At 54.3% G+C, this 21,084-nt stretch overlaps 1 protein-coding gene across 4 annotated transcripts in view; it reads right to left on the reverse strand.

Moving 5' to 3' along the window:
* The window catches only part of FAM53B (family with sequence similarity 53 member B), a 131,421-nt gene that overhangs the window by 72,923 nt on the left and 37,414 nt on the right, over window positions 1-21,084 (reverse strand). For all 4 annotated transcript variants that reach the window (XM_033420790.2, XM_033420789.2, XM_004265922.4 and 1 more), the window contains one exon: window positions 4,811-5,074. In XM_033420790.2, coding sequence (XP_033276681.1) covers window positions 4,811-4,888 — 78 coding nt within the window. In that variant the 5' untranslated portion in view covers window positions 4,889-5,074. The remainder of the gene's footprint in view (window positions 1-4,810; window positions 5,075-21,084) is intronic.

Genomic DNA, 21,084 nt, shown 5'->3' on the forward strand with positions numbered 1-21,084 from the left:
TCCCACTGGGCACCAAGTTGTCCAGGGCTGCTCTATTCCCACTGGTTTGTGCCATTCTGCAGCCAGCCTCCCTGACCCTTTGAGCCCTCTGCACTCCCAGTGGGAAGGATGAGCCAATCACTACGTGGACGATGTGGTGAGGCCAACAGGCCTCAGGGGAAACTCTCACCATCTGAGGTTTCACAAGACACTCAGCATTCGCACACAAGTGCACGTCCAAGCCCTGGCTGGGGTCTGCAGGGCAAGAGAACAATAAGCACGGCTCCCCGGGGTATTTCTCCTACTCCAGAGCCTCTGTTCCTGAGCCTCCCCCAGGGCAGAGCTTGGTGTCTGGGAGACTCCTTGGATCACCAGAGAACGTTTTGGAATCAGATCTTCCATAGGAAAGGCAAAAGCTGGAAATCAAATTGAGGCTCCAGGGGCCATCTGTCTGACTAAGTAACGCAAGAAACCCTGACTTAAATAAAGACACAGTTCAGGTCATTATTTAATGAGGAACTAGCTCAGACAGAAAACAGCCAAGCTCATCTCTGGCCATAATCATGCTTCTTCATAACTTTCTTCTGTAGACTACTGACTAAAGCAATCACATCACTTTTCCTTCTCCTGATGCGGCGCTACAGGGAACCACAGGGCCACGCAGAACAGGCCCACGCTCACGCACTTGAGGGGAACAAGTGGGGCACCCCAGCCTCTGGAAGGGAACAGGGTGAGACCTTGGCAGTAGGACGCAGGAGGCAGAGCCAGGCCCGAGGAGGAAGAGAAGCTGAGGAGGGAGAGGCGCCCTTAGGTGGAGGCCCTCGAAGGCGCCGATGGAGACAGGGCAGGCAGCCCGGCTCCCCAGGCTGCAGGGTTAGCCACGGCAGGGCGGGCCCTGGTGCCCCTGCTCGCCCGGGATGCGGGGGTGGGGGGAGGGGCCGGGAACTGCCTCGGGCTCTGTGAGCTTCTGGATTCCAGCCAGGGACCCTGGCCGGGGCCATCGGGCCCAGTGCCGACTCCGGGTGCGCGGGAAGATGAAGACCCTGGGTGCCCGGGCAGCTGGGTGCCAGGCCGGACGTAGTCACTGAACTCTTCTGCTGGGCAATGTCACTTAGCCTCGGCGTCCTAATCTGACAAGCGTGGAAGGAAGGACCTGCTCCCAAAACGGGTGTCTGTTGTGGCCGGAAATACCTTGAGGCTGAGCAAAGTGAGGCGGCCTGGAGCTTCGCTCCGGCCTCCGCCCCCCGCCCTCCCGGGAGCAGTGCACCCCAGCTCCCGCTGGTCTCCAGACTTGAGAGAGGCTGGAAGGCTCGCCTGGGAGAGGAGGCTGGGCCTGGCCGGGGAGGAGGGAGAACAGGCCCTTGGCCGGAGCGTGGGCGGGCGGGACAGAGCTGGGGGAACGCAGCCCCGAGGTCAGATGTCCGGGCGGCCTTCCAGCGGCAGCAGCTAATGTTAGCACACTCAGAGGAAGAGCTGCTCACAGGGGAAAGGAAGGCGGCGGCTCAGAGTGGGGGAAAGGGGAACCGAGTCACTGCACTCCCCCACCCCACCCCCGTCCCCCCGGGGGAAGGCATACTGAGTGCTTGCCAGTCCCCTTTCTGTCTGCCCACCTCTCTCGGGAGTAGGGGCAGTCACGTTGTCACCAGCATTTAGCTTTTAGGGAAAGGAGAACAAGAGAACCATGACGGGGACCTTCAGCAGGCAGGGAGGGGCGGCCAGGGCCCAGGGGGGCCCAAGCCTCTCCTCTCCCAAGTGTTTCCAAGCCCCCAGGGGACCTTCACCTGCAGTTTTAGGCTCTGTCCTCACTGCGGGGCCTCTCACTTCCCTAATTCCAAAGCGGCCTGTGGTGATTCATGATTTCTTTTTTAATCTGAACCCCCAACTTCTGTTATCGTCTTAGTCTGATTAGAAAACAAAAGAGAAAAGCTTTTCCATCTTTCCTGTTATTATCTTGATGGTATTTACATGAGGATGATGTTACCCGGTTAGGAAGCTGAAGCAAAACCCCCATCTTCCTCTCAAACTTGCTGGCTGTTCAGAGCAAATTCTAATCAGTTTATCTTACATTCTGTGGATGTCATCACTAGGCTGGTCTTATTTAGGGTCTTTCTTTGGTTGTTTACAGCCGTGCCTCTCCCCAAGGCCTAGCGGATTCCAGGACCACAGCCTCAGGAGCCGGGTAGGGGCGGGCGTGAGGGCCTTGGTGGGTGAACAGGGCCTGGACTTGAAGCCTGCGTCCTGGCACCCTGCTCGCCAGCTGTGTGACCTGGGCCCTCCGTCCCCTGGGCTCTCTGTTTCCTGCCTGTATAGCAGGTAGAGATGGACGAGTCCCCACCCCTCAGCAGGTTGGGGGAGGCTCCAGGAGAGGCAGGGGTGACGGCAACTCCGCAGGCCCCACACAGACTACGCTCCCATCCTCCTGCTTGCCTTCATCGTGCTTCCACCTGCACCGTGAGAGCAGAACCAGGCCAGACCTGTAACGGGCTGACAACCTGTGATGCACCCACCAACTGACATAGGAGAAGGCCGCTCTCCGAAGGTGGCTGCTGCCCATAGCTGGGCTGCCCATCCGGGAGTCCAGGGGAGGCAAGAAGAGAAGGAACACAGAAGGCGATGACTTTCCAAGAAGGAGAGGGGTGTGGGAAGAAAGGCCAGACCCCGACCTGTGAAGCCACTGAGCCCCCTTCAATGGCCATTTGCTTCCCTTGGCTTTCTCTCCTTTTTTTTTTCTGAGAAGATGAGTTTTCCTTCCCTGGCTGGGGCTGGGAGGCCGCACTCCTCCTGGCGAGGGCTCAGGCCCTGTCTCTTTGAAGACTGGCTCAGCTGACCACGGGCCCACGGGCCCTGGACCCAGCTCCACGGCCAAGCCCAGGCAGGCCCACCCCCAGATGGAACCAAGTTCAGCGGCGGCAACTGAGGCAAACAGCACAGCTGGAGCCAGAGGGGGCCTCCCTTGGGCCCTCCAGGAGGCCCTCACCCTGAGAGCCGTTGCTTTTTGGTCAGAGCTACTCTACACGAGTGCTTTAATTTCAGCGGGAAAACACCCACCAACCACAGAAAACAGAGCAACTCATACCTGCACCCCCTCAGCCGTGAACTTGAGCAGCAGAGAAGGGACTGAACGATGACGAGCTGAGAAGCTGGGCTACAGGGACCCGCATTCGCTCGCTCCAAAATATCCCCTGAACACCTGCCACGCACTAGGTCCCAGGGTCAGGCACTGGGTGTTCGGCAAGGAGCGAGAGTGACAAAGGTCCTTTGCCTCGTGAAGCTCACACTCTGGGGCAGGAGTCATTCAGTGAACGAGATCAAGATGTTAGAAAAGTGGTTAAGCGCCTTGGAAAGAAAAGGACAGGGAAACGGGGACAGGCAGTACATGGGGGTAAGGAGGTAGGGGAGGTAGTGGAATTAGATTTTAGGCCAAGTGGCCAAAGAAAAGGAGGGAGGGAGAGAGTCCTGCTAACGGGGAGCGTTCCAGGCCAGGGAAGAAGTGCACAAGCCCTGAGGCATGTAGAGCAGGGAGGCCGGCGTGGCTTGAACAGAGTCAGTGGCGGAGAGCAGCGGAGAGAGAGCACAGCGGTCACGGGGGCCAGAGTACACTGGACCTCATACATCCCAGCAGGAGTCTGGTGTTTGCTCAGCCTGAGACGGGAAGCCTGTGGAAGGCTCTGAGCAGAGGTGGGACGGTCTGACTTGCATTCCCTCTGGCTGCTGGGTAATGCAAACAGGCTACAGGAGCCAGAGCGGGGGCCAGTTCCCAAAAGAATCCAGATGAGAGAGTATGCAGGAAGGACCAGAGCAGCAGCAGTGGGGATGATGAGAGGGAATCTACTGACAGATATATATTCAACACAAGTTGGAAAGGAAGGAGTGATGGGCAGAGACCCTACTTGTCTTACGGAATTCCTTCAGCCCAAGGTGCTTCCGTGAAGGCCTGAGGAGTGGACACAGGTCTTGGTGGCTTTCACAAGCTCTTATGAGGACCTAAGACCCACCTGCCTGCTCTCGACCTGGGTGGTGGGGTAAGATTGGGGGAGAAAGCCCACTAGGTGCTAGCGTGGGGTCTCACGAGGGGCTGTGAAGGGCGCCAGGAGGGGCGCTGGGTGACATGACCCCGGACAGTGCCCCCATCCCTGACCACAGAAGCAGCAGAATCCCTGGGACGTACCCACGTGCAAAACCCCCCACAAGAGTGTTTATGCCCGAGCGGGACTGCTTTCAGCTCCCCCTGCAGGGGAGCAGCCCACCCACTTCCGAGGAATTAGGGCTATAGAAGGAGGGTGAGGAGGCCATTTTGTTCGCGGCCTAAGAAGGCCGGCTGTCTGCCTCTCTGGCCAGGCTCACCGGGCCACTTGGTCCGAGGACAACCCTTGCGGGGGGCGGCCGCCACCAGGCCCACCACCTTGGCCGCCAGGCCGCGCCTTCTTTCTCCACCGCCCCCCACTCTGGACATTGCTGAGGCGGCAGCTCTCGCTCGCACTGACCACCCCGCCTTCTGGAAACTACCTCCCTGACCGGGTGGAGACCAGAAGGAATGTGGGGCTCAGCCCGGCAGGGGCGGCAGAAGCACGCTTGGTATTATTTACCAGGGTGCTGGCCTGCCCTCCCCGCTCGCCAGAGGACTCAGATCTGGGCTGGCTACTTCCTTCTTGTGAGGGCGAAGCCGGGCTCTGGGTGACTCTGCTCCACTGCCCCTCCTGCCACGGCTCCCAGAGCTCTGCTCGCGGGCCCTCTGGGCACATCTGCTAAGGCCTCTTCCTCAGTCCACAGCCCCACCTGGATATCGGGCCTCAAAAGGGTCACCAGAGAAGCCAGGCCACCAGGTCCTTACCAGCTCAGGGATGAAGGTCCTGCACGCTACGGGGTCAGCTCCCTGCTTGTCGAGGCTTTGACTCAGGATCATCACCATGGTAAGGACCTCAGGCACTGGGCGCCAGCCCAGGGTGGGCACGAGCCATCTTCGGGTGGGCAGACTTGGGCAGAGGCGACCTCCTGGGCACCCCCCGGATGACGATGTCAGCAGAAACAGCTCCCCATCGGCTGCTCACCCGCAGGGTGGGGCTCTTCCAGGAAACGGACAAGTGTGGTCAACTCCCTGGAAAGATAAAAGAAACGCAGAGGGATTCAGGACTGGCGCAGACCAGGGCCCCGAGAGAGCCGCGCCCTCCCCTGCACGCTGGGACCCTGCTGGGGAATAGAACCGCCTCTCCGCTGCAGGAGAGGTAACCTGGCGGGGGCCACGAAGGCCGGAATTGCCTTCCCGGAGTCCTCACCCACCCCCAGGCCAGCCTTAGGGTGTCCCTAAAGCCAACACCTGGTGGGCACAACAGTGACCCAGCTCAGCCTTGTGGCACCTTTAAGACAGATCTCGGGGTCTGGGCTGCTCACAGACTGCTGTCCCCGAAGTGCGCTCAAGCCGTGTGACCTCCTACACTGAGCTAGCCCTACAGACAGCCCAAGGTCGGCTGAGGTCAGACACGGGCCGACCCTGCAGCCGGCAAGGTGGCTCCTGTTCTCCGCCCAGGTCTGAAGGAAACCACTGGAAGAACTAGGAGGGTCCATTTAAAGGCACATACTTCCCATCCTTGGAAGCACCACGATTCCGAAATGACACATTTGCAACACGGGGCGTCTCCGTCCCCTTCCTCAGAATGAGCCAAACCAAGTCCCGGCCTGCACTCACCCCTCTGAGCTCCCAGCAGTGATGGGACCCTCTCTCATCATCGTTCTACACAGCCCGGAGCATCTCCCCGACCCACCCTTATCTCTCACCAAGCAAAAGCCCAAAGAGTGCAGCCTGCAGTCCAGGTTGGGAAAATCGCTCCTTACAAATTAAGTTCTCTGATCCTATTTCCAACCCACCCTCCGTGGTTACACCTTCAGAGGAAGTCACAGAGGTCCGAGGAACCTGAAGATCATCAGGTTCCATCAAAAAGTAAAAAGTAACGATAACAACAGCTCCTAATCTGTAATTAAAATCAAACTGGTCAGTGCAGGAAAATGTTTTAGAATCTGCTGCTCTGTGTAAAAATTAATTGCACCCTGGTATTTACTTGCCGTCCAGATTGTAAATCATATTTTCCTGTTTACTTCGATTAGACTTTACAGTGGGTGTTATTGAAATTGCTCAATTACGGGCCAGCTGGCGAGCACAGGAAAATTACCTTCTACTGTTCTTCGAAAACAAGGTTCATCCAAAGTGCAAAAGCAGGGAAGGGAAGGAGGGAAATCAATACATTTTCAAAGGACTGACTGTTCAGGAGGGAGGGCCGGTGGAGTCTCCAGGCTCCCAGGTCACACTGGGAGACCTGATGCAGAGTTCCAAAGCCACATCAATCTAGAAGTGAAACGTTCTGACCAAGTATGATCTGCCCCAGCAAAGAATTTCAGATCACTCCTCCGAGTCTGGCCAGAAAGCCGAGCCAGGGATGCCAGCCAGCCCCCTGGACGCTTGGCATGGGAGCACGGTGGGCCACGTGAGCAGGGGAGTGCCCGGAGTGGTGCTGTGGACTCTCCCTTCAAGAGACGGAGACGAGGCCTGATGGAGGCCGTCTTCTCTCTAGGTGCAACCTCGATTCAGTTCTGGAGCCGCCAGCCATCACCCCAGGCCCAGGGGTGACCCACCCTCCCCATTCCCTTCTTCCCTAACAAGGCAGGAGGGTTCGCTGGTTACAAGCTCAGGTCCTGAGCCAAGCACACCTGAGCTGGAATCCCAGCTGTTGAAACGTATCGTCTGAGTGACCTTTGCCAAGTTACTTACTCTCTGAGCCTTGGTTTGCCTTTCCATACAATAGGGACAACAGTGCCTGCCTCAGAAGATGACTCTGTATCATAAGAAAAGAGAGCTTGGCTTGCTCGGTGAGAAGCCCTAGCTCATTTGAAGAACTCAATAAACAAGTAGCTACTGCCACTAGTTTCATGGGGGAGCCTGTGAGTCCCGATCTTTTCTCAGCAATGGACACCCAAGCATCTGTCCTCTCAAATTTTTTTAAAAGGGAAATTCCATCAAAACTTTTCAAAGCTAAATTCCATCAAGAGGAGACTAGCTGGGCTTCCTGGGTGGCAGAGTGGTTACAAATCCGCCTGCCAATGCAGGGGACAAGGGTTTGAGCCCTGGTCCAGGAAGATCCCACATGCCACGGAGCAACTAAGCCCGTGTGCTACAACTGAGCCTGCACTCTAGAGCCCACGAGCCACAACTACTGAAGCTTGAGCACCTAGAGTCTGTGCTCTGCAACAAGAAGCCACCGCAATGAGAAGCCCGCACACCACAACGAAGAGTAGCCCCCGCTCGCAACAACTAGAGAAAGCCCGCGTGCAGCAACGAAGACCCAACGTAGCCAAAAATAAAAATAAATAAATAAATTTAAAAAAAAGGGGGGGGGAACTGGCTGTATTATGGCCCATGCCTCTGGTGAAACAGTAGGTGGCCAGTAAGAACGATGCTGTGGAAGTCTTATCGCCACGGAAACACGTTAGCCCATCCGATGCAGCCGCTGTGTACCAAGCACGAAGCTGGATGGAGGAAGCGGTGCAGGTGTCCCAGCTCTCGCGGCTCTGCTCCCACTGGAGCCCCTACAAAAGGCCAGGTCGCACAGAGGCAGCATGACTGGTGAATACCAGAGCACCATATGCTCCTGGAAACTGGGCAGTCAGTAAACACGGCAGGCACTGGAAGGAGGAGGAAGGTCCTGCACGAGCCCTGTCTTCAGGAGTTGTGGAAAGACAGTACTGTGAACACAGGTACCACAGCTACGGAAGGCAGATGGAGGAGGGGGTCCCTGGGGCTGAGTCATAAACAGACCCCTTTGCACAGGGACCAATGACATGCAGCACTGCCTGGAAGAGCCCAGGAGTGGGGACAACCCAGACGGCCATCAGCAGATGACTGGTAACAGAAATCACAGTGTAGCTATGTAAACAAATACCATGTCACCTCTACTGCAGTGTTAATGAGGCAGTTTTAATGGTACAGATACGAAGCACTCTCTAAGATAACACTGTAAATGAAAACAGCTAGAAGAGGAGTACAGCATGGTCCCATAACCATGCAGCCCTGGAGTGGGAGAAGGCACTTTGAGTGTATAGCCTTACACACGGACACGTGCTATTTGAGGATTTCATCCAGTGCATATAACGCCTTTCTGATCAAAAAGAAAACAGGCAAGATTTCAACATGAAGGGAAGAGGCACCTGGGAAGGGGGAAGCGTGAGCGTAGGATGGCAGCGTGGCCTGTACAGGCGGGGGCAGGCGGGGGACAGTGAGCACACTACTGGCAGGCACACAGGGCACGTGGAGAGGGGGCAGCAGCAGGACATGGGGCCGGAAAGACAGAGTCACCCCAGACCAAAGGCTCCGAGTGCCAGACTTTATCATGCGGCCATAGGATGCTCCCAAAGGAGCTGGAGTTGGCTGGGTTGATCTGCTGAAAGAGAATGATTTTTTTTGAACCCTTTGCAGCACCCAGGTCGGTGCCTTGACTACAGCAAGAGCTCCACACGTTTCTGGAATCCGGCTAAATCGTAGCAACATCTGAAATGATCCGGGCACATTCTCAGACCCTGTGAGGCAAATCCAGACCATCAGAGCCTGGCACAATCTGGAATTCCCTGGGATTCCTTTGATCCATGGCATGGGCCTGGCCAAGCTCACTGGGGAATGCCAGTGCCCGTCCAGAGACTCGGAGCCCAGTCTGAGGACGGGGCCAGTTACTTCTCAGGGAGAAGCCAGGAACTCGGCCTTTGAGGGACGACTGGGTGCACAGCTCTGCCCAAGGTAAAAAGGAGGTGCCCCAGGGCCCACAGGGGGCAAGGGAAAGGCCTCCTGAGATCACCTCTGGGGCACAGATCCTGCTCTGGCCTGGTGGGTCTTCTCTTAACCCATGTTAAGAACAGCTTCTATCTACTGAGCACCTACTGTGTACCGGGCGCTTTATATATCAATACACAACAGATGTAAGTAGTAACAGTGTACAGACAGATGAATCAACTCACCTAGGGTATCAGGGGTGAGCTCCCGGGCTGTGCTTCCCACTGGTGTCCACCTGCAGCAAAGCCCCCACCCTACCTGCCCCTCCATACCAGATGCATCCTTCAAAGCCCCATCGAGCAACTACCTCGCAACCCAGCAAGTGCACTCCTTGGCATCTATCCCGGAGAAACGCCAGCTTGTGTTCACACAGACCCTGCCCATGATTGTTCGTAAGAGCTTTATGCACAACAGCCAAAACCGGAAAACCACCCAGATGTCCTTCAACGGGCGACTAGCTAAACAAATTGTGGAACAGAATCCCATGGAGCCCTCCGCAGAACTAAAAAGGGACGAACTATTGAGATCTACCTGGACGAGTCTCCAGGGAATCATGCTGAGTGAAAAATCCCGGTCCCCAAAGGCTAATTACTGCATGACTCCATTTACATAACATTCTTGAAATGACAAAATTACAGAAATGAAGACTAGATTAGTAGTTGCTGGGCATCTGAACGGGCGCTTGGGATGGGGGTGAGGGAGCCGGGGGTGGTTATGAAAAGACACCGGCAGGGATCCTTGGGATGGAAATGCTCTGTATCTCGACTGTATCGCATGGGTGTCAATTTCCTGCTTGTGACTTGTACTATAGTTTTGCAACATGTTACTGCTGGGGAAAACTGAGTAAATGGTACACAGGATTTCTATGATTTCTTACAACTACCTGTGGATTTACAATGATCTCAAAAGTTAAAAATTTTTTTTCTTCCAGTTTTTTTGAGATATGATGGACATACAGCCTTGTGTAAGTTTCAGGCGTGCAGCATCACGACCTGACTTACATACATCATGAAACGATGATCTCAATAAGTTTAGTGAACATCCATCATCTCATAGAGATACAAAGTGAAACAGAAAATAATTTTTTTCTTACATCAAAATTTTAAATTTAAAAAGCCCACTCCGTCTATGCATTTGCCAAAACTCACAGAAGTAAACACCAAAGAGTGAACTGTACTGCATATACACATAAAATTCCTTTTAAAGAAGGCCACGTGGCAGCCACTGCCTGTAGGGGATCTGATGCAGCGTGAGGCAAGGAGGTGTGCTAAGGGACTGGGCAGCCTCCCCCTCACCTCCCAAGCCCCTTAACTTCAGTTTCCTCATCTTTAAAATGAAAGTGAGGGGGCTTCCCTGGTGGCGCAGTGGTTGAGAGTCCGCCTGCCGATGCAGGGGACACGGGTTCGCGCCCCGGTCCAGGAAGATCCCACATGCCGCAGAGCGGCTGGGCCCGTGAGCCATGGCCACTGAGCCTCTGCGTCCGGAGCCTGTGCTCTGCAACAGGAGAGGCCACACAGTGAGAGGCCCACATAGAGAAAAAAAAAAAAAAAAAAAAAAAAAAAAGATAAAATGAAAGTGAGAACACCTTTGCTCTGGGGGCTGCTGGAAGAGTCAGGTAAGAAAATGTGTATAAAAGAGCGCAGCACAGAGAAGGCCACCGACACCGGTGCCCACTCCCCAGGGTACACATGGATGGTCAGCGGGCACCAAGCGACACTGCCCGTGGTTAGTGAGAGGCCTCAACCCAGCCCCGTGGCACCCTGGCCCCAGAGCCCCCTCCGCCCCCTCCCAGCTGCACTCCCAGCCCCCGCCTCCCTGAGGACCAACTATGGGCTGGGCTCCTCTCATTTCATCTCTCGAATTCCTGTGAACAGGCATTGCTATTAACAGTATTCCCATTTTCCAGATGAGAAGACCAAGGCTCCAGGAAAATGAATCAAGCATTTGCCCAAGATCCTACAGCTAGCAGGGGTGAGGGTGAGATCTGAATCCAGGTCTGTCTCCTCAGGACACCGCAGGGACAGGGGGCAACTTTACTTTCTCACACGGGTCCTTCCTAACATGAAACTTTCTTGCTTTTGTTCTGCAGTCTTCAATGTGCCTTCGGGCGTCTGCAACCCTCGAACCCAGCTGTCTGATATCACTGTGGTTGAGACTCTCGGCTTCTGGCAAATGGGAACCCTGCCCGGTGCGCGCTGAACGCCTTTATATATGCAAAAAAGTTTTGCAAACTCTAAGAGTCTATATAACTCTTCAGAAGATTACAGGAGTTTACCAAACGTTTCTGTCATGCATTTTGAAGAGCCACCCTTTAAAGAAAAGAAACTGACCACGCTGGAACTCGCCCAATTAAACGTTTCCTTCTTTTAATATCCTTATCCTGTGTTTACTACTTGTACAAGTTGGTTTTATAGCAGAAGAATATCTCACCACCCCAACACAGGACTCAGAGCAAAACCTAAACATAACCTTGGCCGCTGACAGTGATTTTCCTGATGGCCCAAGCAAGTCATTCCTTTCAGAGCTTCCACTTCCCCCTCCCATTAAGCAAAGGAAATGGGAGAAAAACAGCAATTCTACAAGGTCTTTGGGAAGGCTGCATGCACTTTTAAACTTTCGTAACTTCAGCTGTTGGTGTGACAAAAGCAATCTGTGGGCAGGATCTAGAAGCAAATTTATGAACATGTGGGGAAGGGCATCTTTCAGAGGGTCATGCTGCCTTCTGCCAGATCCTGTGACAAACCCATGGAAGGGTGGAGCAGGCAGAAGAATCCTCTGGTCGCAGTCAAGGCTCACATCTGCCAAGAGCAGGGAAGTAAATCTGTCCGGGGATGCCTTCTGCTTGCTGCTAAGGCATCTGAGTTTAAAGGATACAAGTTAAAAGCTGCCTAGGAACTTTATCAACAGCCCGTACCTTCCCAGAACGAGTTGACATTGGAAAGAGAGTCTGGAGTTTCAATAAGAGAACATGCCCGGAGAATGTGTTTCCCAGACGGCAGTGGAACATTTAAACTAATTCCCTCGGCCCAGGTTCCCAAGTCTTCAGGTCCTCCTGAAAAATAACTGATCAAAGACAGCTATGCCTTCACCGCCTGCAATACACCGACAGAAAAAGAGAGACAGATGAAACCTCTTAAGTCAATACTTTAACACCAAGGACATGTTTGATACCAAACATTACTGATTTAAGGAAACTCCACAATAGAGGCAATAGCCAGAAAAAAAACACATTTTTGTTCACCATTTTCCTAGTACCTTCCTGGTCTGTATCTGTGGAAATAACAGGTGACACGGAGTCTACCTTTTAACAGTGCATGAATAAAATAAGAACAGCCACTGCAGCAGTGCCAGGCCCCAGGCTTACTGTATCCTCAGAGGAGCCCTACGAGTGGGCATTACTGTTATTCCATTCTACAGAGGGACAAGCTGAGGTCCAGGCCCAAGGCCACCCAGTTGTAAAGGGTGAAACAGGACTCAAGCCACATCCGCTGAATTCCAAAGTCTTTGAACCACCAAGACTTCTACTCCAGGATCCGTAAACTGTGTCCTAATTATCCCGTAAGTATTTGATTTCTCAAACTGACCAAAAGCTGAAGCACAGATGCTGGGTTTGCAAGACACCTCTTCCCTATAAGCTCTTCCTGTGGTGCCCCAGGCCACACCTCAACCTTCTGGACTTAATGATGAACCGGCACTAGACGTTCCACTGAGGCAGGGAGTGGGGAAGTGAGAGGGTAGGGGTGAAACATAAAGGCACTGATTCCCATCCCTAACCACATGGAGGGGCAGCCGTGCCGGGTGCCGTGCAGAGGTGAAGTACATTCCGGGAAAGCCAGGGTGCCCCCAGGCCTGGGGGATGGTTCTGGCTCCTCACTACATCAGCCGGGATCTGTGTCCATAGGCCCCCCTCTCCCTGGGGCTCTGCTGCCCCTCCCCCAGAGCTCCCCCAACTCCCGTCCTTCTCCCCAAGCCCATTTCCAGGGTGTTCACGGGGAGCCCGCCCTCCACACATGTTGTCTGGGTGTGGCCCTGCCTCAGGCCTCCTCTGGTCTCAGCACAGAGCCTGTCACAGCAGGAACCTGAGTCAACAACACACCTGGGGACGAGCACTGAACTCGAGGCCCGGAAGTCACACTTCCCCTCCAGCTCAATCCTGGATGAGCTGTGGCACCCTGGGCGAGTGATAGAACTTTGCTGAGCTTTGTGATCTGTAAAAAGTAAGCCTTGTTCTGCCCCCGCGAGTGGGAAGTTCAGGAAGGAAAGGTCTGCAGAGTGGGGCACCTGAAGAGGGGCCAGGGGTACTGAGGTGAGTCCTTCGGTGAGCACAGTTCGAGCAGAGAGCAGGCCCTTACTCAGCACGTGCGAACTAGCTAACACAGACCACGTCTTCACAGCTACAGCACAGGTGGCTGGGCAGGGGAACGGAACATGCTTGGGACTCCTCTGAGCACCTCGCTGGGAGATGTAGCTGCTGGACAATCAAGTCCATTATTGAGTCTCATGTTCACCCTGGTTCCTGTCTGCACGTGACACGTGAGGAAACTGGGCTCAGAGAGGCAGTGCAACCTGGCTAAACCACACAGCTGACATGCGGCTGCATCAGACTCTCAGGGGGGGCTGTGCAACACTGTCTTGCTGCAAGAATAAAGCATCTGCCGTCCTTAGAGACAGCATGCTTACCCCACCCCTGATTCCTCGCCCCAGAGTAAGGTGTGTCCTTGGAGGTGTTTTCTTCAGCGACTGGGGTGAATATACATTCCCTGGACTAGACCTTCAGGTAATCAAAGGCCACCGAAGGCCCACACTCAGGAAAGGACTGGCAGTCACATTACCTGGCTGGAAAGGGACCCACCCTGTGCCCTGGGCTGAACAAAGTGGCCCAGGCTCCCTTATGAGACTGTCTTAATGGAGGGGAAACAAAACAAAACAGTAAATGAGCTGTTGAACCAAACTGGGAGTCTGTTCTCTGGGACTTTACACAGTCACTCTCCCAGTGTTGTAGGGATTTGCTGTGTTTTTAAGCAAATAACATTTCAAGAGGAGGGGGAGGAAGAACATTATTCAGGGACATGAAAGTGTTGAGACCCAGAGCCAAAACAAATGTGAACATGGGAACGAGGCAGCCTGTGTTGCTTCTTGAAACTCAAGCCAACTGCATGCATGACGTGTCAAGAGCTCATTCATCAATGAGAACTAACTGACAGGCAAGTTTCCTATATGCGGCCCTGCAGTTCTCGCTACCATTCAAGTCCTTTAAACCTGCCAAACCCTACAAGAGAAGAGCGTCCTATGGACTAGGATCTGCAGAGCAAACTCAAAAGGAGGGAAATGAGGGGTGGGGGGGAGAAGAACCAGTACTTACTGAGGGAGCACAGACTAGACACCGCCTTGTCCTCCAGACCAGGATGAGGGAGAGAAGGGGAGAGAACAGGGGACGGTGAGACACAGCAGGGACCCCAGAGATAATCTACTGAAATGTTAAGCCACTTATGGCCTAAGACGACCATGACCCCTTCTTCAATCAGACCTATTTACAAGTACAGTGAATTTAATCAAACCATGATTTGAAACCAAAAGAGATGAGGGGTTAAAAAAAAATTAAAGAAGAACAAAAATAGAGAAGCCCAAACAAGAGGCAGTGTGGCCTGTGTGAAGACAGCAGGACTTGGGACACATGGGTTCTGGCCCTGCCTCTGCCACCGAGCAGCTCTGGCCCGTTTGCCAAGTCACTTCCCCTGTCTGGCCTCAGACCCCTCACCTGACGAATGGAAGACCGGCTCAGACGGGCTCTGTTTCTGCCAAGTGAGCATCGACGTGCAGCCATGCATCAGCTGTGTGGCTCAGCCAGGTCACACTGCCTCTATGAGCCTCAGTTTCCTCACCTGTGACATGCGAACGGGAACCCGAGGGAGCAGGAGACTCAGTCACGGAAGGGGCTGCGTGAGCCGCGAGAGGGTGGGAAGGGCCGATGATGCCCGTCCTGCAGCCACTGCTCTGGTGGCCGTGTGTCAGCTGGCCTTCCCGGTCCTGCCCAGACCTGACCTCCAGTGTTCAAGGTCGCAGGAGACCAGACAACAGCAAAGGCCAAACTCTCACTGGCCGCCATCATGAGCCTCAGCCGTGGCCTTCCATATGGCCGAGTGGAGAGTGGGAAGCCACCTACATATTCCTTCGGGGCAGGTAACCGGGAGGTGGGGTTGCCCCCCTCTCTTACGTACCTACAGGCACGAGTGGGGAGGCTTGCACAGGTGCATTCTCCAAACTCAGTCCTTAAGCACACCAGGGTACCTTGGTGTCTTTCAGTGACATTAACAACATTCAGAATAAGGAGTTTCTTAGAAGGCGAGGAAGTTAGTCACTTACCGGTTTTCACACCTTCATCTCCTACCTCCTGCTACAAAAACAGCCGCTTCCTTTGCAAAATGTTTATGGACTTTAGGGCCCAGAGACAGCAACGTTCTCTCCCTCCTGCGGGATGACCTACCCTCACCCAGGCTGCACGCACGCTTCATGCCAGTGTGGTCCCAGGAGCCCCTCGGGCAGGGGGAGCGTCCCCGTTCCTGCCCGGCCACACACCAGCACTGCCCTCACAGAAGCCCCAGGCCGCTGCACAGAGCAAATGGAGCCTCCCAGCAGCTGGCACCGGGGACACAGCTGGGAGGCAGCCTCTCTTCATCTCAGGGACCTGGGGGCTGGTGGCCTCACACGGTGACACAAGCATCACACTGAAACACGGGCGGTGACGCAGGAGGGGACCAGGAGCTCTGTAAGAACTGTGAGGGACACGAGAACCAGGTTTCCCATCTGCCACCCACTTGGAGGTCACACCCTGATCTCACCTCGAAGACCAGGACTTCACCCTCCTGATCCGACCGATTTTACAGGGTCTGGTATAGAAATTAATCAGCCGGGCTAACCAATCTACACTGAGGCTTCCGCCTTCTCCCCTGCCCCCCACACGGCCAGCTGCACCGCACAGTCAAGAACGCTGTCATCTGCCAAAACAAAACTCTTCAGAGAGACTGCCAGACAGGTCCGTCATAACGACAGGTATCCGTGAGCTCCGGGGCACCTCTCAGTCAAATTCCCAAAGCCATCTCTCTGGTGCCTCCCAGGGGGCTTCTGAAGGGCGGGACAAACTCTACTAAGATGACTCTGACATCAGCTGCAGCATGGTGGCGAGGGAGCCGTTCTAAGTGTAACAACGGCCATCTGCCTGCAGAAGGACCTCAACAGCACCAGACTGTTGACTCTTCAGGAGGAGAAAGAGGCTCCTGTAAGAAGGGCTGCCCTGAGGTCCTAATTCAAAGCAAAGCCCAGAGATTCGGCTCTGAATCACTTAGCACTGTTCAGGGACCGAACAGAAGGAGCCTGGGAGCAGCTGCGTGTGGGTCTTGAGCTCCTGCTTCACCTTCTGGCAGAGTGTGCGGGCAGGAGAAGGGAGGGGCGCCTCATTTGCAAACCCATCTCCACTTCCTCTAAGCATCCTGGATATGACAACCCCGGCCTCCCGGGCTCAGAGCAAAGACCTCGAGGGGGTTAAAGAGGAAACGATATGGCCAACCAGATTCAAGCCCTGCTGAACTCTTCCAGAGCCTTGGTGGGGTGGGGGGGGTGCTAATCTTGACAGCTCTAAGTGAGACTCAAAACACCCTCAGAGAGTTTTACCTTCCAGAGGTGAGCAGATCATCGTCATCAGAAATGGCCCAGGCCCCGGAAGAAACAGAGGTTCACTCCACTGTTTGTCCACAACATATCCCAAAGTACCTGAAAAAGCAGCAAATGTGCCCGCGGCCGCTGTAACTGTCGTGTTATTCTCATCGTCCTCTAGGGGAGCCATCGAACCGAGTTTTGGTGCCAGCTTGTCCTGCCCTCAGGAAGCTCATTTCACTAAGTCAGCAGCAAAACTCTACAGCTAGGCCTCGGAGCACCTCCCACACCCACCAGCGAGCTGGCCTTCGCCTCGCCTGGAAGGAGCCTCACCCGGAAGGAGCCTCATCTGGAGGAGTTACCAAACGTGCGAGAGCAGGAAGGCTACAGCTGACACAGGTAACACCAGCCTCCTTGACCAGGAGTAAGCCCAGGGGAGGCGGGCATAAATCATCAACGTTCTCAGAGTTAACAATAACGATAATCAAGTTAAAAAAAAAAAAAAGCTGTCAGACTGAATAAGGGGACAAGATGAGAATGGATGAAATGTAACAGGTACTGGTCAGGGCCCAGCATTTAGACACCAAAACCAAGTTTCAGGTGTGCTAGGTGAATAGTTAACAGCAGGCTGTCCTCCCTGAAAAGCCTGATAGGACAGGAGTTGTGCACAAAAGCATATGTAAGTCACAGGCCCTCTGCCCAAGGAAGTAAAAATTATTAACTGATGCATGAGTGAAATGAAAAGTAAAATAAAATGCACTAAGAGGCAGAGTACATTTTAAAAGACAAATTACACGATATCATAACAGGGCCTTCTACGGTTCAAAAATGAGCACCGCAGGGCTTCCCTGGTGGCGCAGTGGTTGAGAGTCCGCCTGCCGATGCGGTCGGCATCGGTCCGGGAAGATCCCACATGCCGCGGAGTAGCTGGGCCCGTGAGCCATGGCCTCTGAGCCTGTGCGTCCAGAGGCCCACGTACCGCAAAAAAAAAAAAAAAAAAAAAAAAAGAGCATCGCAACCTTGATGGGGTGGGTGCAAAGCCATGCTAGGATCTCCTCCTCCCAGTCCGTGGTGGGTGTTCTTCCCGGGCAGATTCTTTTATGAATTGATACATCAATTATGAATAAATCGACAAAACATTTGCTAGAGCCATGATGTTCATGAAGCACAAAGCCTGGCAAGTGCCTGGAAGTGGCATCCACGTCCACCAGGCCCCAGCAGACAGGGCTGGCAAAGCTGCTCTGCAGGCCCCTGGTCTGGCCTTGCCTGGCCGCTGTGAGTGGTAGGAGGGTCAGAGTCTGGCACAGGTGCCCAAGGAGCAGTCCCTCCGAGCAATGTTGACCACACCCCTGGGTGAGTGGTGTTTCACGAGCCCACGGTGGGTCCGCTTTCTTAGAGGGGTCAGTGATGGGAGGCAGCACCAGAATGAAACAGTTTCTCCCCCAAATTCTCAGCAGAACCCAATTCAAAAGTCACTTGCCTTCCACAAAGAGGAACAGGGCAACTTCTAGAGCGAGGAAGCAAAATATAAACTGGGCCAATGTCTCTGTGCCATTCTACTGCCATCCTGGCGGCTCTCCTCCTGAACCTCAGGACCCTCAGATGCCAAGTTAACCTGCCCTACAGATAAGCCTGCTTGGGTGCAAAAAAAAATATGCGCCTTCAGCACAGATAGGACAGAAAGCAACTTAACTGCCTAACAGTAAGGACAGGATAAACAAATGTCCCGACATCCACGCAAAGGACAAAATGCAGCTTTTCAAAAGGCCTGATAGGCGCCAACAGGAAACCATCTTCCAGTCGAGCGTTAAGTGAAAGAGCAAAGACACACAGTGGACACAGTAAGCTCCTATTTGGGTAAAACTAAATAAATGTAACAATAATACAGAAGAAACTTAATATCAAGAGTCTTCAGGGAGAGGAAGTGGGTTGCTGAGAACAAAGGGGAGAGGAGACTCTTCAAGGAATACCATTTTGTACATTTTGAATTTTGAAGGTACGACCTATGCAAAAAATATCTAAATTTTTAAAAATCAAAATTGTATATATATATATACATACTTGCGCATCAATGGAATCTCTCTGGGAGAACAAAGAAAAAGGCGACAGGAGTTCTTCCAGAGACAGAAGCAGAGGTGTATATGAGGGACAGGGATGGGGGGAGAGTTACTTTTCACAGCTGAGTTTGTAACAAGCGCATATACTGCCTATTCTTAAAGACTAATTTTCACACACAGAGCTGCTTATAGCTCCCCAAACACCCCACACTGTTCCACGTGTCCAGACCTTCGCTCACACTGGGCCCTCTGGCTAGAACTTGCTCCCTGCTTCCCCCTGCTCCCCTCTCAGCCTCTTCAGCCTCCAGCTGAGCTAACTACTCTCAGCTTTTAGACTCCGCTCAGGTGTCTCCTCCTCCAGGAAGGCCTCGCCCAAACTGCAGAGTACGAACCAAAGGAGCATGAAATGAACTGGCAGTGTGTCCGTCTCCCCCATTGACTGCAGCGTTCGGGAGGGCACGAGCCCAACCACGGTCCCCGGAGTCCCAGGACCTGGCACAAAGAACAGCTCTCAGGGAATGTTTGCTGAACCAAAGAACACATTCACTACATTAAGTCAGTTCTCAACTTTCCTGATGCCAAAAGCTATTGAAACCTCTTGCTTGTGGGGTTTCCTACAGCTATCAAAATTGTGTTGTTAACACTAATTCGAAGCATTACACCTCCTGGTCCACGGAGGGGCTGGGCTCAAAGCTGTCTGGGTTCCACAGCAGCAGAGCACAAGCAGAACCTGTGGTTGGCACAAAATCACTCTGTCTGATACCGCTCACCTCCTGGAAACTTGCAAATACTCATCAGAGGCTCCTTGCTTGGGCAGGCGGGCGGGCAGGTGGCCGGCCCTTCGCACTCCCAATCCCAGGAAAATCTCGGCCCAGGGTGTTCCCTATGGTTTTGTTTCCCAAGTTCGGCCTTTAGGAGAAAGCACCTGGCTGCCCTCAGGGCTTGCTGGGAGGCAGCACCCCTACAGGCCAGCGTCTCCTGAGAAGGAGGGGGGCCTGCACGGTGAGCACGATGGGGTCGAGGGGCAAGATTATCCGGGAGAAGTCAAACGTGCACGTGATGCTGTGCTCCTGAACGAAGGGCATCTTCTCTGAGGGACTTTAAATCAACAGGCAGATCCTGTGCACACCCTGCGCTGTGTTTCTCTCGTCATTTCCTCATGGTACGAGAGCCCCAACCCAAGTCCAACACCCCCCGGGCTGGCTGTACCAGGGGCTGAGGCAAGAAGGCAGGTAGGTGTACCAACCAAGTTCACACAAACCAAGTGTTCAAACAGGTTTACCGCAAGGCACGACGAGTGCCGGGGGGGATGCAGGCTACGGGACAGGAGTGAGCTGTGACCCAAGCAGGGAGGTAAAGGTCTGGGGAGGGGTCCTAGAGAAGGTGGCATGAGTGTCGGACTTTGCGGGCAGATAGGAGTTCAACAGCCGGAGACAGAGCGAGGGGCTCCCCAGAGGAAGCCCATCAGTGACGCGTCCAGCACCCCAGGGAGCTGGGAAGCCAAGAGGTGAGGCCCCTTCCCAGATTCGGGTGGAAGCAGCCCCGCGCCGCCCAGCCGGGCACATGTCCGGCTGATGCCCGCGCCCCTCACAAGGCCTTGGGCCCGGGGGGGGGGCTCCGCCATCCAGGGCAGCCTCAGCGGCACCAGCCTCCCCACTCCTGGCCCGGCCCCACCTCGCCCGGCTCCCCTCTAGCTCTTGGGGGTCTGCCCCGCCACACCTGTCCTGCTCTGCCTTGTGCCGTTGAGAGCACCAGGCCAACAAGCTGAGCCATAAGGGGCACGAGCAGGTGCTTTACTCAGCCGAACGGAGCCAGGCGACCCAGGGGATCCTCACAGGGGATCAGAAACCACCCCCCTTCACAAAACGGCAGCATCAAGGTACACAGCCGCAGGACAGTTATTTCCATCTCCCAGTGCACCAACAGCCCCGGCGCTGACCCACACCGCTAGCCCAGAATGCCGACAGACAATACAGCAATTGTGTCCTCCCTTGGGAAGGGGGAGTGGCCACCTCCAGCCCCACATGAGAATGTCACGATCGTCTCGGACTCCCGAGCTACAAATATGTGATCAAGGCATGTGCCGAGCACGCGCTCACCACGTGTTTGCATGGCTATGAAAGCACAAGGGCCGATGTGCTTCAGCTGCCGGGGACTAGGTCTGGGGGCGGCAGAGGACAGGGTAACGAAAGGAGTCAGAAAAACAGCACAGAAACGCTTCATTCAAAACCATGACTGCTTTATTGTCCCCTAGTTTTTGAGGAGTGGGAGTGGAAGGGGGGACACTCCTTTACAAAACAAAACTGCAAAGCGAAGCAACATTGCTGACTGCCGTCGCCTCCCAGCTATTCCATCCTAGGCTAAAGACAGGAAAGAGGCAGTGATTTCAGATTCACTCTGGACAACTGAAAACCAAAAATGAGATGCAATCAATCTTCGCAGGCAGGCAACCACCACTGACAGCTCAGATCCGTACAGCCTCCAGCTGACGCTGTACGGACGCGGGCACATCACTTCCGGGCTCTGGGCCTCAGGTGCCCAGTTGTAACAAGAGCTCTTTCACTTCCAGAAGCCCAAGCTGGGCTAATC

The sequence above is a fragment of the Orcinus orca genome, chromosome 14 (genome assembly GCF_937001465.1).
Source record: "Orcinus orca chromosome 14, mOrcOrc1.1, whole genome shotgun sequence".
Taxonomy (NCBI): Eukaryota; Metazoa; Chordata; class Mammalia; order Artiodactyla; family Delphinidae; genus Orcinus; species Orcinus orca.